The sequence below is a fragment of the Chlorocebus sabaeus genome, chromosome 22 (assembly GCF_047675955.1).
Source record: "Chlorocebus sabaeus isolate Y175 chromosome 22, mChlSab1.0.hap1, whole genome shotgun sequence".
NCBI classification, from domain to species: domain Eukaryota; kingdom Metazoa; phylum Chordata; class Mammalia; order Primates; family Cercopithecidae; genus Chlorocebus; species Chlorocebus sabaeus.
The window spans coordinates 57,430,304-57,451,190 of NC_132925.1; the positions used below are offsets into that span (position 1 = coordinate 57,430,304).

At 35.1% G+C, this 20,887-nt stretch overlaps 1 protein-coding gene across 3 annotated transcripts in view; it reads right to left on the reverse strand.

The window, feature by feature from the left end:
- The window catches only part of GRM7 (glutamate metabotropic receptor 7), an 899,796-nt gene that overhangs the window by 617,663 nt on the left and 261,246 nt on the right, over positions 1-20,887 (reverse strand). For all 3 annotated transcript variants that reach the window (XM_007985083.3, XM_073009908.1, XM_073009909.1), the window contains exon 2: positions 6,910-7,126. In XM_007985083.3, the coding sequence (XP_007983274.1) occupies positions 6,910-7,126 (217 nt within the window). The remainder of the gene's footprint in view (positions 1-6,909; positions 7,127-20,887) is intronic.

Sequence of the window (20,887 nt, forward strand, 5' to 3'; positions counted from 1 at the left end):
ACCTTTGGGATTTAGTTAAGATCTACCTTCTTTCAGAATCTTTCCTTGTAGTATGCCCTAACCAGGCTGTGTTCATTGCTCTAAATATGTAATTCTACTATTTGAAAACAGAGAGTTTTTTGTCCTGTTGTTGTCTCTACTAGAATTATTATTTATCATTATTACCCTGAAATAGGACCTACCATAAAGAAGGTATTCTGATACATATTGCATAAGTACAAGTCATGTCACCAGATTTCTTGTCCCATTTTTCCCTCCTATAAAGTTAATTATAGCAGACCAATGATCACTTCAGAAAATTCAAATTAGAAAAACTTTCAACAGCTTTACTGTATCCACTACAGCCTCAAAGACATCACCACTTATATGACTAATACATTATTTTTAAATTCAACATGCATTTATTGAACCTAGTCTCTGTTGGGCACGGCTCTGGATATTGAGTGCTGAAAATCAAATGTAGCATACCGTCTAGCCTCAAGAATTTTACTCTTTAATGAGAGAGGATAACTAGGCAGATGATTACAATGAAATACAACAAAGTCCATGATAGAGTTTAAATAGGGTGCTGTGGAACTCACAGACACCCCTGGTTATATTCATGAAGGTTGAAGGCAGACAACAGAAGTCAATAATGTCTAGATTAAGCAGAAAAATAATTTAAGTTATAAGGGATAATAAACAGAATCCGTTGGAAGGAAAGGGAAACAAAATCAGAAAATAAGCAGAAACAAACGGGGCTCAGTTGTCAGAATCAAAGTCAAAAAAAAAAAAAAAAAAAAAATCCACAGTACAAAGCTTACTGGGAACTGCGGCAGTTTCTTCTAAAAGAGGGAAGCCTTCCAAGTCGCTGGGACCACAGGCTCATGTCATCACACCTGCCTAAGTTTTATATTTTTAGTAGGGACAGGGTTTCACCATGTTGGTCAGGCTGGTCTCGAATTCCTGGCCTCAAGTGTTCTGCCCACCTCAGCCTCCCAAAGTGCTGGGATTATAGCTGTGAGCCACTGCACGTGGCTATGATTTCAATTTTTGATAAACAAAGAAACCATGGATGGAATAATCTGTGAGATGGCCACTTGCATGTTTATTACAGGGGCTTTACAAAGTTCTCTGATAGGGATGATGGCAAGATGACTTGAACACTGGAAATGAGGTTAGATTAGTACCTCAGGAATTAGCATTTTCTTTCAAAGATTCAAAACATATTTTAAAAAGGGATCAAAGAAACATTTTAAAGAATGGGGCATAAGCATGACTTCAACTAAATTATTCCACATAATGAGATACTTTCTTTGAAAGTAACAAGACATTCTTATATCAAGGTCTTGGAGGGATTATTCTGGAAGAATGGATAATGATAGCTATAAATGAAGGTGAATTAAGAGGGTCTCAGAGGTCACTGTAATGATGGGGGAAGGGGACATACTCAAGAGGTGCTAACAAATGAAGCACGAGTTAAAAGCTAAAATGTTGTGCTAACCACTGAGGTTCCCAAAACAAATAAAATGCAGTCTTTCTTCAGGAACTTACAGTTTAGTTTTAAATGTACCTAAAGATAAATGACATTATAAGAATTTTGTGATTTTTGTGTCTTAAAATTGAGTTCTCAAATGTTTAATATCTATATTTAAGCTAGAATCACCAAATACCTCATTAGGAAAATAATCTACTTAGTTTTAAAATGTGTCAGTTTTCCATAACCACCCTGACATAGACAGCAAGAAAAGAAAAACAAAAACAGAATTCAATATAGATGATGGTATTAGGAATTACAGCCTGGTTGCCCCATACTGCTATCAATTTTATATAGGAATGGTGAGAGGAAATAATGGTGTAAATTCAGATCTAGGATATAATATTTTATGGCCTTCTAGCAAAATTACATATCGTAAGGTCTTTCTCTACATGCTTCCTTTTTTCCTAAAAGGCAAAGGGGAAAAATACAATTCTTCCTTCTGTTAAGAAATAATGACTGACTGCCTTCTATGTACTAGAAATTATCTTTGATAATGGAAACACAGGAAAATGTCCTTGCCCTCATGGAGCTTAAAGTAAATTGGCAAAGACTGACAATGGGCAAATGCACACAACAACATAGAACATTGTATCTGTGAAGGAGAGAGGCATACAGTCCTCTGAAATTCCATAGTAGGAAAATCCATCTGGCTCTTTTTTTTTTTTTTTTTTTTTTTTTTTTTTTTTTTTTAAGAGATGAAGTCTTGCTCTGTCTCCCAGGCTGAAGTGCAGTGGCACAATTTCGACTCACTGCAACCTCCACCTCCTGCGTTCAAGCAGTTCCCCTGCCTTGGCTTCCCCAGTAGCTGGGATTATAGGCGCACGCCATCACGTTTGGCTAATTTTTGTATTTTTAATAGAGCTTGAGGTCTAAAGAACTGAAGACTGAATAATAGTTAATAACAGTTAATCAAATCTTCCTCTAAGTATTTTAGGAAAGAATATGCTAGGCTATGATAAAGTATTAATTAAAAATAAATTCCAGAATTCATCTGAATAATAATAACCACTTTATAAGAACAATTGAAATACAACTATGTCAAGTGATCACCATAAAATACCAAAAGGATAGTTCTTTTAGGTTTTGAGAAATCCACATGTATGATGGCAGCATAGCAGTAACAATTGTTACTATTTGTGTTACATTGTCAAGCAGTATTCACGAGATTTTCCTGGAAATAGTCTGATGGACTGTAAGAGTCACATATGTAGTCCTTAGTTTTACAGTGTTTGAATCAGATTTGGTTAAAAGAATCTGGAATTTATTAGTGCCACATGCTATCATAAACATTTACCTTGACCCTCACTTAGATAAAGGAGTTTTTAATGTCTAATTTATGTCGTTTTTCTTGACCTGAATTTTAAAGCTCATTGAGAGTGGATTTTCTTTCATTGCCTGCAATATTAAGAAATAAATTGCCTTTGTTGCTATTGCATGTGAATTCATTCAAATAAACAGGGCAATTTATGCAAATTTTACAAAACCTGTTTTACAAAACCTCATCATCTGAGAAAATCATGTTACAGTTCTCTTTGAAAGTTCAACAAGGAACAGCATCCATGCATATTTAAATCTGCTGGACTATACTTGAAAGAATAAGTATTGAGGTTTTCTTTCACAGCTTAGTGAAAATGTGCCTAGACTTCCATGTTTTAAACAATTACATGGCCTCTGTTAAAGGATGGCTTATTTTCTCTGACACCATTGTCTTGGTTTGTTCTATCAGTAAATGATGAAGAGGTGCTCATCCGTGCACTGTGACTGTGTGCATGGTGGAGATGCTTTCGGCTCTGGTTTATAAGTAGCCTCTGCCTCAGAATTTAAGTCTAAAGTAAATTTTGAAGCTAAAGCCTTTTAAAAGGGTGAGGCCCTTTATAGAGGAAAAGAATCACAATCTTCAAACTGTTCAGAAACAATGGAAGTAAATGCTTCCAACCTGCCAGCAGTACACAGAAACAACACCATTGAGTCTATGCACCCTCTCTCTCTTTTTGCTCTCTCTCTCACACACACACAAACACATATATATACACACACATACACATATTCTACATAGGACAATGCAAATAGTTCACTTCCTTTTCTTCATATCCATCTTACATCGTGACAGCATGTTAATAAGAATAGAAAGAGCTTTAAAAATAACCCTCTAATTACAACTCAAGGCAGATAACATCTATTACTCAAGTTATTTTCAAAATTTTCAGACTCAACCAACCAGTCTCCTTATTTATAGGGAGCCAGTGTGATGCACTGTAATCAGATATTGCTGGGTATTAAATGCTTCCCCATGCACCATTTTATATATTCTACCAACCTGGGGAAGCAGAAATCATTAATTTCATTCTTTCTATGAGGAAGTTTAGGCTTGAAAAGTTAAAACCTGTGTCAAAATAGCTAAAATAAGAGAGTGATGGAGTCCATTATTCAAATCCAGGTCTTTCTGACACCATAACCAGTGTGCTTATTTATTTTTGTGCCACATCACCTCACGTACCCATAAACATTGGGTTTGTCTCTTTTGTGAGGGTGAGTTCGCAGGTAAAGAAAAAAGTGAACATTTAAAATTACCCTGGAGAATTCCCTAACCATGTATACTGTCCAGAAATTCCAATAGATAAGTTTTTCTTTTATATTGTTATTTTTTTGGAACTGGAATATAGATTATTTCTTCAACTGAACATCAGAGGAAGGAAATGGATTCTTTTTAGAGGTCATGGGATGTGTGTCTTTAAACACCAGAATCACCTTTGCAGCAGCAAGATGCACGCATTACGAGAGGCCCACAGAAATGAAACTCACTGAGTGTATTTCATGTTTGCTCGAGGCCATACAAACACTGAGTAGACTTACTCCACATCATTTAAACTAATTTCCTCTCTTTCTTTCCTTTCTTTCTTCCTTTCTTCTAATTGAAAAGGAAGGGTATTTGCTAAGCACATAAGTTCATGTGTCTAAATCACTTGCACATGTGATATAGTTCCAATGCATTTTATTATAAATACATACCAGATACCATAATACATATAAAAGAAGGATACTTATTACTTTTTATAAATACATGCCAAATACTATAATATGTATAAAAGAAGAATACGTATTAAATACTTACTATATATATACAACAAATACCATACTACTTATTATTAATACGTTGAAGAGGTATTAATTTTCAAGACATCACCTAAACATTCACTGTTTCCTTGCATTTCTGCAGCACCAGCTGGCTTTTTAGCTACTCCCATCCTCAAGGGGAAAGGCTCTAGGATGGAAATATTTCATCCAAAATGGCTGCCATTGATAGAATCTTTATTTTTTAGCTGGGGCTTTTCAACATAGGATTAGCTAAAAAGATGAGCTAGGGAGTTCAGATCATATTATAAGAGCTTCTCCTTTTAGAAGAGTCATTACATTTAATAGCAAACTCAGATATTAATGTCTTAAGGTTCCACCAAATGACACCAGGAATAAACAACCATGTGAAAGTCACTGTTGACCTGTCTATAGAATATAGTTTTTTATACAGACCCAGAGCAAACATCTGTCTTGATCCCAAGGCAAGGAATAATCAACATGATTTTGACCTTATGAACACTGTAAATCCTGTAACAGAATGGGCAGTGTTCTTCCTTTGCTTCATCCAGTTTAAACTTGAGTGTTAAATTTGAGGCTCACTTTTAACAACGATATAGTGCAAAATGGTATCTGCCCTTTATCTCTAAGCTTTATCTTACTATTTTACCCATATTTTCTTTTCATCTTATTTTGTCTATTTTATTCTATCCTGCTATTTTAGATATTTTTCTAAGTCAGCCTCCAGCCTTAGTTTGATCAAGGCAGGATTCAGAAAAACAAAGAAAGAAAGAAAAACATAGGCATCAAAAGTGATTAGATACCTCTTTGGGGATTTATGAAGTCAATTGTTAATGAGTCCTATAAATCACAGCATGCCACAAGACCAGAGTTAAGATTTCTTTCCTAATCAGAAAGTCTCTAACTGAATTGTAGCATAAATGTGTCCCTTAGGAATGTAGCACCTGGGGCCATAGTAGAAAATGAGACAGACATGGTCTCCTATAGTCATGAAGATTAGATGGAAAAACAAACAAACAAACAAGAAATTATACTAACCTGTGATAGGTGCTGTGGGAGAAGACACTAGAAATGTAAGACCAACCCAGCAAAACAAAGGAAGTTTTTGTGAGTGTTGCATCTGAACCCAGAAATGGTGGTTAGAGCGAGACTTGACAATGATTAGAAGCTATCTAGTCAGCTGTGTTAAGTCAGAAGGAAGAGAATAAGAATTTCACAGATCTTCCCAGATCTCCTGTGACGTTCTGAAATTACAGCTAACAATGCACTGAATTAAAAACATGAGATTTATAAACAAGCCCTAGTTTCTTTATTTTAGCATCATCCATATCCGGAAGCACTATACTTCTGAGTATATCCGTAATCTGACAGTCAAATACTCAAAGCTGTATCTTCACAATTTATGACATCTTTCCTCATAACACGGAGCTCTCTTTCTATTGCTTTGCTTGTTTGTTTGCTTTTATGGTCAGTAAACTGTTCTGGTAAATAACAATTTAAATTGCATGAAATGCTTACAACACTGAGCACCCAATTTTAACATAAGAACAGTATGGGAATATCTAAGCATACATATTTGTATGTATTTACCATATCCAATACATCCATATGGGGAAACCCAAATACTTACTGTCAAAATTTTTAAGTGAGATAATTTTGTCTCATTTTTCAAAATCTGCCTACTGGAAGACAGCTGGCCAAATATTTGAACCCATTACCTCCAATCTGAGCTAAATAAACAAACGTTAAGAGAATCCTCTCCAAGTGCTGCTAAAGAGAACTGTCTCAAAATAATCTCAAGTTTGAAAGACTGTTTGTCTAAATACATTCTACTGCCTGGATAACTTATTTACTTTTGTTTTGGCCAAGTCATTCAGAGGAATTGCAGGTATTCTTCAAATCAAAGTGACACCGTGATTGCATTCACATAATTCTAAATTATTCTCTCCATTTTGGAGAGAGGCAGAGAGGAAGAGTCTTCATGGGGAGGTACATCCAGCCACATTTTCCCACGTTTTCATACACAGGCTAGAATCCACCTTATTACCCATTAGGCAGAAGTAAGATATATACTTTTTTTCTTCATTTATTCTATTAGTACTCAAGGGATCTCAGTTTCACAACTTCGAAAATCTCTCCAAAAACAACAAAGTCTTACAAATGAAGACGTTACAGGTAACTCACAGGACTCTGGGAATGTAAGAGTCTGTAGTGTTCATTTAATGAAGTCTGAAGAGAACTCTACAAGCCACAGACATTTGAAGAGAGCCAACTTGATCAGAGCAATCTCATCCTACCTGCCTCTTTGGAAATCTGCGTGAAGGATTCCACACCTTTCTCTCCATAACTTCCTTCAGATGCGAGAGTAGACACATAATTCCAGCCTAGGGCCTTTACAATGTCTACCATGGCCTGGGCTTGGAAGGAATCGGGTGGCACCACGCGAGAGAAGAAGTCGTAGCGTCGGTCATCACTTAGCTCAGGTGCCGTTGATGCATAACTAATCTGGGGGATCTGTAAAGACAAGAAAGCACCATATGAGAGTACGCCATCAGGATATAAGAGACTCACTTATATTATGACAATTTACTTAAAATACAGGGCTGCAAAGGGGATATATGTATTGCCAAACACCACCATGTAATTTTAGACCACCTAAATGCAATCATCTACTTCTTAGCAGCACGAAAGTATTGATATTGACTTTAGCGTCTTGCCTTTTTATTTCCTTCTCTTAGGAATAAGGGAACGAGGTTAGCATGGGAATTTCCAAGGTCAGGGTCATGGTTGTTTAGAAGAAAAAGATTTATGACCATTGTATGAAACATGGTGAATCATGCTTTACTACTTATACACCAATGGAAATAAAAATACAACAACCTAACTGGAGTGTATATAAAGATTGGTTTAGTTGACACAGCTTGTGAATACTGGGTGGATATCATTAGCCATCTAACATTGATTGATTGCGGATGGTCTCCAAGGAAATATCTAAGTAAGTCACAAGTATTATCTAATTTATTCTTCACAAGAACATTTTAAAGTAGCTCAGTAATACCCTTGGCCCCAGGCAAGGGAAATTCTCCACCCCCGAGGCATTTACTCTAGTGGTCTTTGCACATTGACAGGCTTTCCTCAATATTTTCCAAATTTTCTTTTGGCTTCTGGGAGAGAGCTGGCAGTACTGTCTGAGTAGAGTCCACAAGGGCCTCTGATTTCTATCTTTTTCCTTCAGAGAACCCTCTGACCTCTACCCCACATGGCATTCACCAAATGTCCTGAAGAGCTCTAGAACTTTTGCCTATAAGGATCATCTTAGGACTCCACAGGCCCCTTAAAAAAAATCAAATTATCTCCCTCAGCTGCTGTAGTATTTATTTCTTAGGATCATTGGAAATTGGGCTATGTGAGTAGTCCTAACACATCTACTTTGCTAAATTAAATTATATATATGAAAAGAGCTGCAAAAAAATGTCTGCCTGGGGTCTCAGGTGGCCTAAGGCCAGCCCGAAGTAATCACAGATGAGAAATCTGGCTAAGATCCTAACTTCAGAACTCCTATGCTAGTTACCTCTGCAAAGCATGGTAACCTTTGTCCCCTTCTTTGTCTTAATTCTATCAAGCAATAGATAATGAGTGGCACAATTAATTTTCACGTAAGAATTATCAACTCTGACAACATTCTGCTTACAAACTCTCCCAGGACTTATCTCTGTATTATCACAAAAGGTTTTTCAGGTGTCCAAAGGCCAGTTGATCTTTTCTCAGACTAAGCCCAAAAGTCCATCGTAGCTCAAATATGGTAAAGCCACGCTCAAGTTGATTCATCGAGCCCTGAAAATTCTACTATTAACCCATTTATTTCCTTCCTTTGTAGTTTGCCTAAAGTGTACCCATTTGCCATCATTTAAGGTTAGTTATCGCCTCCATAAAGATCGTTTCTCCACCAACATTTCTAGGTCAGCATTAAAGTCCTGTGGCCCTGAAATCAGACGACCCACCATTTTCCATGCAGCCAGTTCATGATGCAGTTCTGCTCTATGACCATTGGAGGGCAGGCTTTCTACCCCTGACTTAATTCAAAGCCAGTGTGAGAAAGCCTACATGTCTCCTGATGGATCTTTTTACCTGAGCAACTTCTCAATTATAGTGAGGTTTAGTGCAAAGTAAAATAGGATTTGGTATTGACAAGATATGGGATCAGAGTTTGGCATTTCTGTTTGCTAGTGTTTAATTTGATGAAGCTATTTCACTTGAATGAGTTGGTGACATTACTAATAACAAGTTGTTCTGAGAAACAGGGAAAATGAATGTGCATTGCTTTGCATGACGTCTGGAACAGAGTGGGTGTTTAATACATGGGAGTAATAATCATCCAAAATAAAGAATGGTATGTTTTTCCTTACTAAAGTTATCGATTCCCCAATTTGATTTCCAAGTTCTCTGCTGCACGTCATCACGAACATTCTCCATATTATCCCATGGCAAAAAAATATTTTTACATATTCCTATCATTACTGCTTTCAAAATAATATGTACTCTTTATCCAACTCTTTATTTTGTACTAGTCATGTTCTAACAGTTTTATACACATTGGTTTATCTAATCATCAGCAAATACTGTGAACCGTACTATACAATATTACATGAGACTACATTGTAGTATTATTAACTTGTTTTACAAGGGAGAAAATTGAGGTTTGGAAGAATATTACCTTGCCTCAGGTCACAAAGCTATAAAACACTCACAACTATGATGCTTTGCTGAATTATTACTAAAATATTTTTTAAATAAGCATTAAATAGGAAGGCCAGTAGATTAATGGAATCCAGGCTGACTTCTGTTCACATCACTGACTACATAGCCACTAAAAGTTATTTTACTGGTCACTCTTAGACTGCTGTTCAAACACCTTATATAAGTGCCTCAGCAAAGCTTATACAAATATCTTAATAGAATGAGTTACCTATGTGTCGATTGTAGTTTGGAGGTTTTAAGTTTTAGGTAACAAAAATATCAACTGAATAAAGGCTTTGGACAGAAATAGAGAAGAGGGAGGAAAAGAGGGAGAAAGAGAGAGACTTTCCCTCACAAGAAATAAAAAGGAAAGAAGCCAGGCATGTCAATACATTTCCATCAATTTCAACTTGTGGGAATGTAAAAGCTGCATGCTGTTGCACAGATGTCTTTCCTGCCAAAATCCCTCTGTACCTTTGACAGGGTGCTAATAAAGATACATCCAGCCCTCTACTTGAATTTTCATTTATGTAGCTGCTGTAAAACCTCAGAATTGTGAGGTGCCCCAATGCAATGCATTTTCTACACCGTGCCCCAAATTTTACTAATGAAAATCCTGAGGAAACAGATTTCTTTCCTCATTACTGTGCACCCTTTGAAAATGATTAGTATCTGTGGTCTATCCCTTCCAGTGTAAATAAGGAATATCTCCTGGCTTAAGACCCATATTTCTCTTTAGGATCATGCATATACCCTCTATCCAATGGTACTTCTTTTGACACTATGAATATAATGATGCAAGCGTAAGGAATGAAATACAAAATGGATTTTATTCTGAGATTAAAATGTGGCTTTATAAGGATATCCCTTGTAGCAATAGAGATGAAGGACTGGAAGAATTTATGTAATCTATGAAATATGATGTTGCCTATTTTCCTAGCTATTATGCTTCATTTTTAGTTGCTTGCTTTCAAGTTAACGTTAAAGCCTATATAGTAATTATTTTGAGTGCTACTACTGGTACATACAACTGATCAAATGATAATTAGGCATCTTTAGCAATTAATTTCTATTTTCACCCAAATATCTAGATATACTTTCTTTTGCGGCTATTGGACCTTTTCTCTCCTGCCAGTCTTCTTTGGAAATGGAGACTTGATCTTTTGATAAAGACAATTTAGTGTGATAACATTCCAGCTATATAAAATGAGATATTCCATGTCTTCTTAGGCCTTTTTTCTTGAACTTAGAAAACTAAAATACTTTTAATCTTTATCACAGGACCACATTGTCATCTTATTATTCTTTTCTCTTCATAAAAATTTGCCTATTGCACAGGAATGGTTTTGTTATGAGTATCAAATAGGATTTTTAAACACCTATATTCTATTTAGAATAAGTGCATGCTTTTTAATGAAAATTAACAACATATATGAGAGAAATAAACACAAGAAAGCAGGTTAATTTTAATGCCTTGATCCCTGTCAATATTTTGTTGTATCTCTTTATTGCTTTTAGGTGTATATTTGGTTATGCACACATACTGATATGGTTAGGCTTTGTGTCCCCATCCAAATTTCATCAAGAATTATAATCTACCTAATCCCCATAATTTCCACGTGTCCAGAGACTAGGTGGAGGTAATTGGATCATGAGAGCAGTTTCCCTCATGCTGTTCTCATGATAGTGATTGAGTTCTCACAAGATCTGATGGTTTTATAAGGGCCTCTTCCTCCTTTGCTTGACATTTCTTCCTGCCGCCTTGTGAAGAAGGTGCCTTGCTTCGCATTCTCCTTCCACCATGATTGTAACTTTCCTGAGACCTCCCCAACCATGCTGAACTGTGAGTCAATTAAACCTCTTTTCCTTTATAAATTACCCAGTCTCAAGCAGTCTTTATAGCAGTGTGAAAAGAGACTACTACACATATATAATTATTGTTATGAGCTTATAAATAATATTTATTATTAAAATATGGACCTTAGTCTCCCCTTCCCTTCCTTTCATCCTCCCTTCTTTTTTCTCTTTCTGGTTGCATAATATTCTGCTGTATGAATATTTGACCTAACCTAAACTTAACGTTCATTGTTAAATATTTAAACCTTTTCAAGTTTTCACTGTCATTGTAAGTCAAAACAAAATCCTCAGAGCTAATGCAAGTCTTTATACATACTCATGAGTATTTCCTCACAATAATGTTTAAGTCACTCTACCTCAACGTGACAGAAATATTTGAGGTTTGCATTTACATCTTTCTCTACATGGAAATTACTTTGGGCTGTTAAATACAGAGGAACAGTAATCTATACTTTTTTCTCTTCCAAATGGTTAACTACTTGATTTAGCATCATTTATGAATTAATCATTCTTTAATGACAGAAAAGAACACCTTTTGTTCTATATTAAATTCTTAAACATCCTTAGGTCTTCAGGGTGTATCTTCTACTATTTCATTTTTTTTTCAAGTCTTGGGCTTGAAAATAGTGTTTTACTCTTTTAGCTGTTATGAACTTAGAGTATTTTGAGGCTATCTTAGTTGCAACATACTCCCTCTACATAGCTGTTCTTTTAAAAATGATCACGGATAATCACATTTTTAATTTTCCTTATAAGCCTTAGGATAATTATTTTTAGGTTAACAATAAAATTCCATTAAGATTTTGATGAGAATTATACTACAGCTATAAATAAATTTGGGTAGAATTTAAATATTTACAACATTTTATCTCCCCCCAGGGGAAATTATCTATTTTTATCTATTTGGTTGTCCATTCTTGCTCTTCCTAAAATCTTATAATTGTCTCCATTTAAACCTTGCACATTCCTTAACTTTGTTTCTAAATAATTATTTTCATTGCATTATGTATGAGACAAAATACTCATTTTGTTATCTATTTATTGCTGCCATATAGGAATCTATTAATTTCTGTAGATTTTCTTTGTATCTTCTACCCTTGTTATAATTCTTCTTAGTTCTAATAGCTTTCAGTTTATTTTCTTGGGATTTCCATGTAGGCAAGTTATAATGATTCAGTTAGTTTTCTAATTACATCAGTTAGAGTTTCCAGAAAAACAAGAGTGATAATGGGAAAAATTCCTTTCCCTTTTGTTATTTCTGAACAGTGAGCAGTTAAAAACCAACTAGTATTATTCTGATGTCTTACCTTGAAAAAATATATACAGTTAAATTAAGAAGTTTATATTTAATTTTTTCATTTTGTCAATATAAAGTCTTAGCTAGAATTTGTCGGACATTTCTTTAGATTTAGAAAGACACTTTTAGAATTGAAAGGGAACTCCTAGATCATATGGCCCAAAGTCTCCCTCTCTCTGTAAGTTTATGACTCGCTGCAAAAATGCTGCGGAGACCCTCACACAATCTGTGCCACCATCTACTGCCACATTTCTTGAAAGCATTTTCTTTATATTTGCTATTGATACAGGATGCTCTTATTTTTACTTGGGACACAGAACTGTACTTCATCAGGATATCTAGGTAAAGCTATTCTATGAACAGTAACAAAATGATAACATTATAAATTATCATTTAGTGTCTTCCCACGTGTGACACATCATGCTAAGAGCTGTAATACATTATTTTAATCCTCACAACAGCACATTTACACAATTTCTGTTTTTCTGGTTTTACAAATAAAGAACCTATGACACAGAGAGATCAAGAACCACTCTGAAGGTTACATATAAGTAAGTGGCAGATCTGGAATTCATTTTAAGCACATCTCTAAATCCTTTACTCCTAAGCCCTGTCTTACTATTCACCTTTAAGAGAACATTATTCCGGTTAGAATGGCTTACAATTCATTTTTTTCCCTTCCTTTATAACACGTTCTTCCTCCTGTATTGTGTGATACTAGTTAAGCCTTTCTCTCCCCTTACTTGGAATAGTCAACCACTTCATGTTCTTTCTGACATACTACCTACCTTTAGTCTTATAACTTCTCATTCTCTCTCATGAGAAAGATAATGAGACACCCAAAACCCTTTTTCACCTATTCATGAGGAACCTTCTCTCCACATCCTCACCAATGCTTGTCATATTTTGTCTTTTTGATAATAGCCATCATAACAGATGTGGGATGATATCACGTTGTGGTCTTGATTTGCATTTCCTTGGTGCTATCACCTTTCCATGTACCTGTTGGCCATTTGTAAATCTCCTTTGAGGAAATGTGTATTCAGGTCCTTTCCCCATTTTTAAATTGAGTTGTTTTTCTGCTTTTGATTTGAGTGAGTTCTTTATATATTTTGGATATTATCTCCTTATCAGATATTGGTTTCCAAATATTTTCTTTTATTTAGGAGGTGTCTCTTTACATCATTGATTGTTTTCTTTGCTATACAGAAACTTTTTAGCTTAATGTAGCTTCATTTTTCTTTTGCTTTTGTAGCCTGAGCTTTTGGTGTGATGTCCAAAAAAATCATTGCCAGGGCCAGTATCAAGGAGTTTTTCTTTTCTAAATCTCTGCTGACTCATCCCCTACGAAAGTATCCTTATAATCAGCTATATCGACACATCACTCTAAACTATACATTGATCTAGAATCCTTTTTGGAGAAGAAGATGTATTTATTTCCTTGAAGATACTTTATTATAAGGTATTCCATTCTTTCAGAGTAAAGATCTATGCATGAATTCATGCTCTCATATCTGCAATACATTTCCAAACATCCAAGGTGTCTCCTCTACAAAAATCAAATTTTCCCCTAGGCGTTTTTTAAATCAGTACTTTTGAAAATGCTACAGACCTTTTTTGCTTCTGTAACTAAATAACTTTAAGCAGTAATTAAAACTAAGTTTTTCATTTTTATATTGATGCTTCAGATTAATTTAAAATTCTGAATGCTGCACATTGCTGTGTTATGTTAGATGTTGTGATCATTCTAATATCACTGTGGGACCAACTATTTCTAGCATGCTTGAAGTGTTCAGTACAGTAAAAAGAAAATATGACAAAATGCCCAAATCTCTGTGGTATTCTTTATCTCTTCGCCAATTAAGAAAATCAAATACCTGTAGACCTTAATCCTTTAAGAGGTTAAAAATAATATATATATTATTTATACATATATATACACATACATATGTATTTAGGTATATACACACACACCTAAAAAATATAGTAAAGGTGAAATTTTGGTTAAACTTAACAGTAGTAGTTAATTCTCTATAATGTGCCTACACTTGTCATTGTATGCCTTTAATATCTTTTTGGGTCTTAACAAGTAGGTAAGTCTAAATGTGTATGAACCACAGAACACATCCTAGGAATCTATTCTGCACTTCTCATGATTTCTTTCACTGCATTTAATAAATGTCTCCATTGCTTTTATAAATAAAGGCTTTCCATATAGATATATGGTAACATATATTTACAGTTTACTACTAATGTAGTGTATATCTAAATTAATTTTCCTTTTGCTGATTTAAAGAAATTGTAAAAAAACCCTAAATTTTATACCAGTATTTTTCAATCTTCGGTCATCTGCAAATGTGTCTCATGTTTTCTTCCCACATGCTATACCACATTCATGAACACGACAATATATTCATACTACTGAATCCATTATTTACTTAACATTTTAACTTCTCACCCTTATTTGCTTAAATAAAGTACAAAGAACCTTCTTTTCATGTCTACCAGTATGCCTATAGAGTGATTATGTATTTAGTTTAATGTGAAAGAGGAATATGTAACTATTAGTATTATTCGTGGTATCTTTGATATACAAAAACATTTTCTTCTGATCTACTATATCTATATTTTACTTTATAGCTTCTTAGCTTTCAGTGATAAAAATAGTCTAATGTCATATTGATTGGGCATATTGTCACCTACAGTTTATGATTATATATTTACATAACTGATTTTTAGATTTAAACATTTTAATGCATCCAGGATCTATTTAATATATATTATCTATTATAGACTAGGACTTCGATTTTGTTTTTTGTTTTTGAGTGGATAGCCAAGTGAATAGCCAGTGTTTTAAGGACAAAAAATATTTACTTGCATGTCATTATCACTTTTATGCATTTTTATATAAATTTATATCTATACAAACAGAAATATTTAAAATTAAAGCATTACATAGATGTTATCTCATGCTCTTGGATGTCTTATGAAATTCACTATTAATGTATAAAATATTTACATTTCCATTTCCTTTTTAAAATTTTTTTTATTATACTTTAAGTTCTAGGGTACATGTGCATAACGTACAGGTTTGTTACATATGTATACTTGTGCCATGTTGGTGTGCTGCACCCATCAACTCGTCAGCACCCATCAACTTGTCATTTACATCAGGTATAACTCCCAATGCAATCCCTCCCCCATCCCCGCTCCCCGTGATAGGCCCTGGTGTGTGATGTTCCCCTTCCCGAGTCCAAGTGATCTCATTGTTCAGTTCCCACCTATGAGTGAGAACATGCGGTGTTTGGTTTTCTGTTCTTGTGATAGTTTGCTGAGAATGATGGTTTCCAGCTGCATCCATGTCCCTACAAAGGACATGAACTCATCCTTTTTTATGGCTGCATAGTATTCCATGGTGTATATGTGCCACATTTTCTTAATCCAGTCTGTCACTGATGGACATTTGGGTTGATTCCAAGTCTTTGTTACTGTGAATAGTGCCGCAATAAACATGTGTGTGCATGTGTCTTTATAGCAGCATGATTTATAATCCTTTGGGTATATACCCAGTAATGGGATGGCTGGGTCATATGGTACTTCTAGTTCTAGATCCTTGAGGAATCGCCATACTGTTTTCCATAATGGTTGAACTAGTTTACAGTCCCACCAACAGTGTAAAAGTGTTCCTATTTCTCCACATCCTCTCCAGCACCTGTTGTTTCCTGACTTTTTAATGATTGCCATTCTAACTGGTATGAGATGGTATCTCATTGTGGTTTTGATTTGCATTTCTCTGATGGCCAGTGATGATGAGCATTTTTTCATGTGTCTGTTGGCTGTATGAATGTCCTCTTTTGAGAAATGTCTGTTCATATCCTTTGCCCACTTTTTGATGGGGTTGTTTTTTTCTTGTAAATTTGTTTAAGTTCTTTGTAGGTTAAGATACTAGCCCTTTGTGAGATGAGTAGATTGCAAAAATTTTCTCCCATTCTATAGGTTGCCTGTTCACTCTGATGGTAGTTTCTTTTGCTGTGCAGAAGCTCTTTAGTTTAATGAGATCCCATTTGTCCATTTTGGCTTTTGTTGCCATTGCTTTTGGTGTTTTAGACATGAAGTCCTTGCCCATGCCTATGTCCTGAATGGTATTCCCTAGGTTTTCTTCTAGGGTTTTTATGGTATTAGGTCTAACATTTAAGTCTCTAATCCATCTTGAATTAATTTTCATATAAGGAGTAAGGAAAGGATCCAGTTTCAGCTTTCTACTTACGGCTAGCCAATTTTCCCAGCACCATTTATTAAATAGGGAATCCTTTCCCCATTTCTTGTTTTTCTCAGGTTTATCAAAGATCAGATGGCTGTAGATGTGTGGTATACCGGATCCAGCAGCACATCAAAAAGCTTATCCACCATGATCAAGTGGGCTTCATCCCTGGGATGCAAGGCTGGTTCAACATACGCAAATCAATAAACGTAATCCAGCATATAAACAGAACCAAAGACAAAAACCACATGATTATCTCAATAGATGCAGAAAAGGCCTTTGACAAAATTCAACAGCCCTTCATGCTAAAAACGCTCAATAAATTCGGTATTGATGGAACATATCTCAAAATCATAAGAGCTATTTATGACAAACCCACAGCCAATATCATACTGAATGGGCAAAAACTGGAAAAATTCCCTTTGAAAACTGGCACAAGACAGGGATGCCCTCTCTCACCACTCCTATTCAACATAGTGTTGGAAGTTCTGGCTAGGGCAATCAGGCAAGAGAAAGAAATAAAGGGTATCCAGTTAGGAAAAGAAGAAGTCAAATTGTCCCTGTTTGCAGATGACATGATTGTATATTTAGAAAACCCCATTGTCTCAGCCCCAAATCTCCTTAAGCTGATAAGAAACTTCAGCAAAGTCTCAGGATACAAAATTAATGTGCAAAAATCACAAGCATTCTTATACACCAGTAACAGACAGAGAGCCAAATCATGAATGAACTTCCATTCACAATTGCTTCAAAGAGAATAAAATACCTAGGAATCCAACTTACAAGGGATGTAAAGGACCTCTTCAAGGAGAACTACAAGCCACTGCTCAGTGAAATAAAAGAGGACATAAACAAATGGAAGAACATACCATGCTCACGGATAGGAAGAATCAATATCGTGAAAATGGCCATACTGCCCAAAGTAATTTATAGATTCAATGCCATCCCCATCAAGCTACCAATGAGTTTCATCACAGAATTGGAAAAAACTGCTTTAAAGTTCATATGGAACCAAAAAAGAGCCCGCATCTCCAAGACAATCCTAAGTCAAAAGAACAAAGCTGGAGGCATCATGCTACCTGACTTCAAACTATACTACAAGGCTACAGTAACCAAAACAGCATGGTACTGGTACCAAAACAGAGATATAAACCAATGGAACACAACAGAGTCCTCAGAAATAATACATTTCCATTTCTTAAAGAAGCTCAGTCTTCTCTGATTTGCCTTCAGGTTACTATGCTATTTCTCAGTTTGAATGAATTGACAATAATTTGTCTTATTAGATAAAATGGCACATATTTGCTTCTCCAGGAGACTATAGGGCATTCACACTCCCTCTTAATGATGTTCCAATGAAGAGTAGACATTATGTGGATTTTTCTGATCCCGAATGGCCACCGTTCCAAATATTGGGCCACCAACACCTGCATGCCCATAATCCTCTATGCGTTTTCTGCCTTTCACGGTTATATGCAGGACTAATTTCACTTGTCTATGTGGGTCTCCAACTAGTTGTAAAGAACCTCTCTTCTCCAAGTTTTTTTCTCAACTCAAATCTCAATTTCTCCAATTATTTATCTCAAGACACTAGTCAGGTGACACTGATGACAAGACAGAAAAGTCATTTCAAGTAATCAAGGTTTGAGAGTAATTCTCATGCCTCAAAATTATCATATAAATTTTATGTTGAAGTCAACTTTCCTGGCCATTGTTAAAAATAAACAAGCAAACAAGGAATAAAAACAGCAATAAAAATCATACTCTTTCAAGTCATCAGATGTGATGTTTCCCAAATTCAGATTTTACTCTCAAGATAGAAAAAAAAATGCCCAATTCTCTGTTTCTAATTTTACCTTTAAAATATTTATTTAAATTTATGGTTCTAAGAATTCCTGTAAATCTAAGAGAAACAATGCTAGGGGAAAAAACAATTTCAAGAATAGTTGAAATGGACACATAAATAACTTATATCATATACACCCTATACATACTTTTGAAACACAAATATTCATGTCTCATCAATAAAATGTGTTGTGGTGGTTGAATTATTTTGGTAGACTGAAAGAATGATCAAAAATTAAGATACATCCAATAAACAGCACACATTAATCTCTAAAAGGTGCTCAAGGCTCTGCCCTAACCTCTACAATGCTTGCCCTAGAAAACACAGTGAATTTATAGGAAGGTCAATTGATGGGTACTTCCAGAACACGGTAGTTTTCTTTGGTAACAAGTGCCACCGTTCTAATTAAACAATTATCTGAATCATTATCTGTTTCTTGTTCTCCCCATTCCTTAAGAGTATTTACCCTTATGGAAGACAAAGACTTTGCTCATCATTGTTTTACCACTGGATACCACTCTATTGGGAACACAATAGGAACTGATCAGTATTCATTGAAGGAATGGGGATGCCAGGAAATGGATAAAATGGAATAAACTAAGTGAACAGATTTATTTGACCCGCTCCTCATCCACAAAGTTAGTGTGGCCAGAGAGATTCACAGTATTTGGGAGTTTTTCTTGTCTTGGGTAGATCTGTGATGGGCTGCTTTAAGCACCAGGGTAAATACTTTTTCTCACCTTTTCTTTTCCTTGGCACACATTTTTGGGGATTTCCTTCCTCAATACTGGAATGTAGGAGAAAGCAAGCTATCATTTGGATGGAAGATCAAAGATAAAGGGACCAAGGAAGTCATTTAGGAAGCTGCTCACTGTGTTTTTTTTTTTCCTTAGGCCTTAGTTCCTGACAACCTAGGCAACATAAACTATGATGCCCCAGGATTCAAACTTTGCAAGACATAACTAGGATTTGTCATTTTAAAGAGGCAGATTCTGCTCTGCCTTTTTCTTAGCTCCTCTCCCCTCAGGAACCAGTAAACTGCTACTAGGCAGAAGGATCTCCTAGGCTTGGAAACATACTCCCTTAGGCATCATCTTACTGTCAATATTTGTCACTGAAGACTCAAGTACAGATGTCTTCTAGAAGACATTAATACAAATGTTTAAAAATCCAAATTTCCACCATTGCTCCATTGCAAGTTAACTTCTCATAAAAATAAATTTCTAAACATTTACATAAAGGAAATTATTTTATTTAGAACACAATGAAAGTTCTGAAATTGTTTTCATGCATGTTAATTTTTTCCTTTTTGTATTATTCCTCTGTATATTATATTTTTTCTCTATATTACATTCTTTCTCAGTGTATTATTCTTTCTTATATTATATTCTTCCTCTCTTTATTGTATTCTGCTTTGCATTATAAGCGCAGTGCCTGTAGCAAGGACAGTCACCTGAGGAGTATCTTACTTTTTGGAAGGCAAATGTGGTTCATTTGTTCCTGGGGGATTTGCATATGCGGGCAGTACAAAACTGCAAATATAGAAAGGCAAAACAAAATTCCTTAATGTTAGTTCTAGAGGGTAGTTTCCACAAAACTTGTAAAAGGCGAATTTTTGAAAGTATCATGTGCAATTAAGATAATGCTTCAGTGTACCTGTTGAGATATTAATGAACTCCCAGTGGGGCATTATTAAGTTCACAGTTAGCAATAATTTCACTCTTAGTTCTTATTAAGCCTTATTGATATGGATCCCCAAAAGGGAAAATCATTGAAGAACCATTTCAGGCTCATTCTTTGAAACATCACTCCCTTCAATTTATACTTATCTCCTCTCTAGATATCATCTCTGTTCACATAGGATGGTTGGGCAGCAATTCTAATTTGGGGGTAATTTAATTTTTATTAATGTATTCCAAACTACTGAGGGATAACTAATAATCTTGAATTAGCTTAAAATCTGGAGTTTTACACAACTTTAACTTACTCATGATGGAGATTATCATCAATTATTGCAACTTCTTTTTTCCTTCACTTTTCATCTAATTACATAACGCCAAACACCTTCAAACATTCTGTGAGTGGTTTGTAACCATTTTCTTGAAATCCAAAAAAGAATGCTTATTGCTTTACTAAATCTTTATATGTAGTAGGTATTGTTATATGTGGTATTTTATATATACAATCTCAAATTTTTGCAACAACCTGTTATAGGTAGACATATTATTATCATATTCACTGTTTGTGCTCATCTAGCATACATGTACTTTTCTCTTG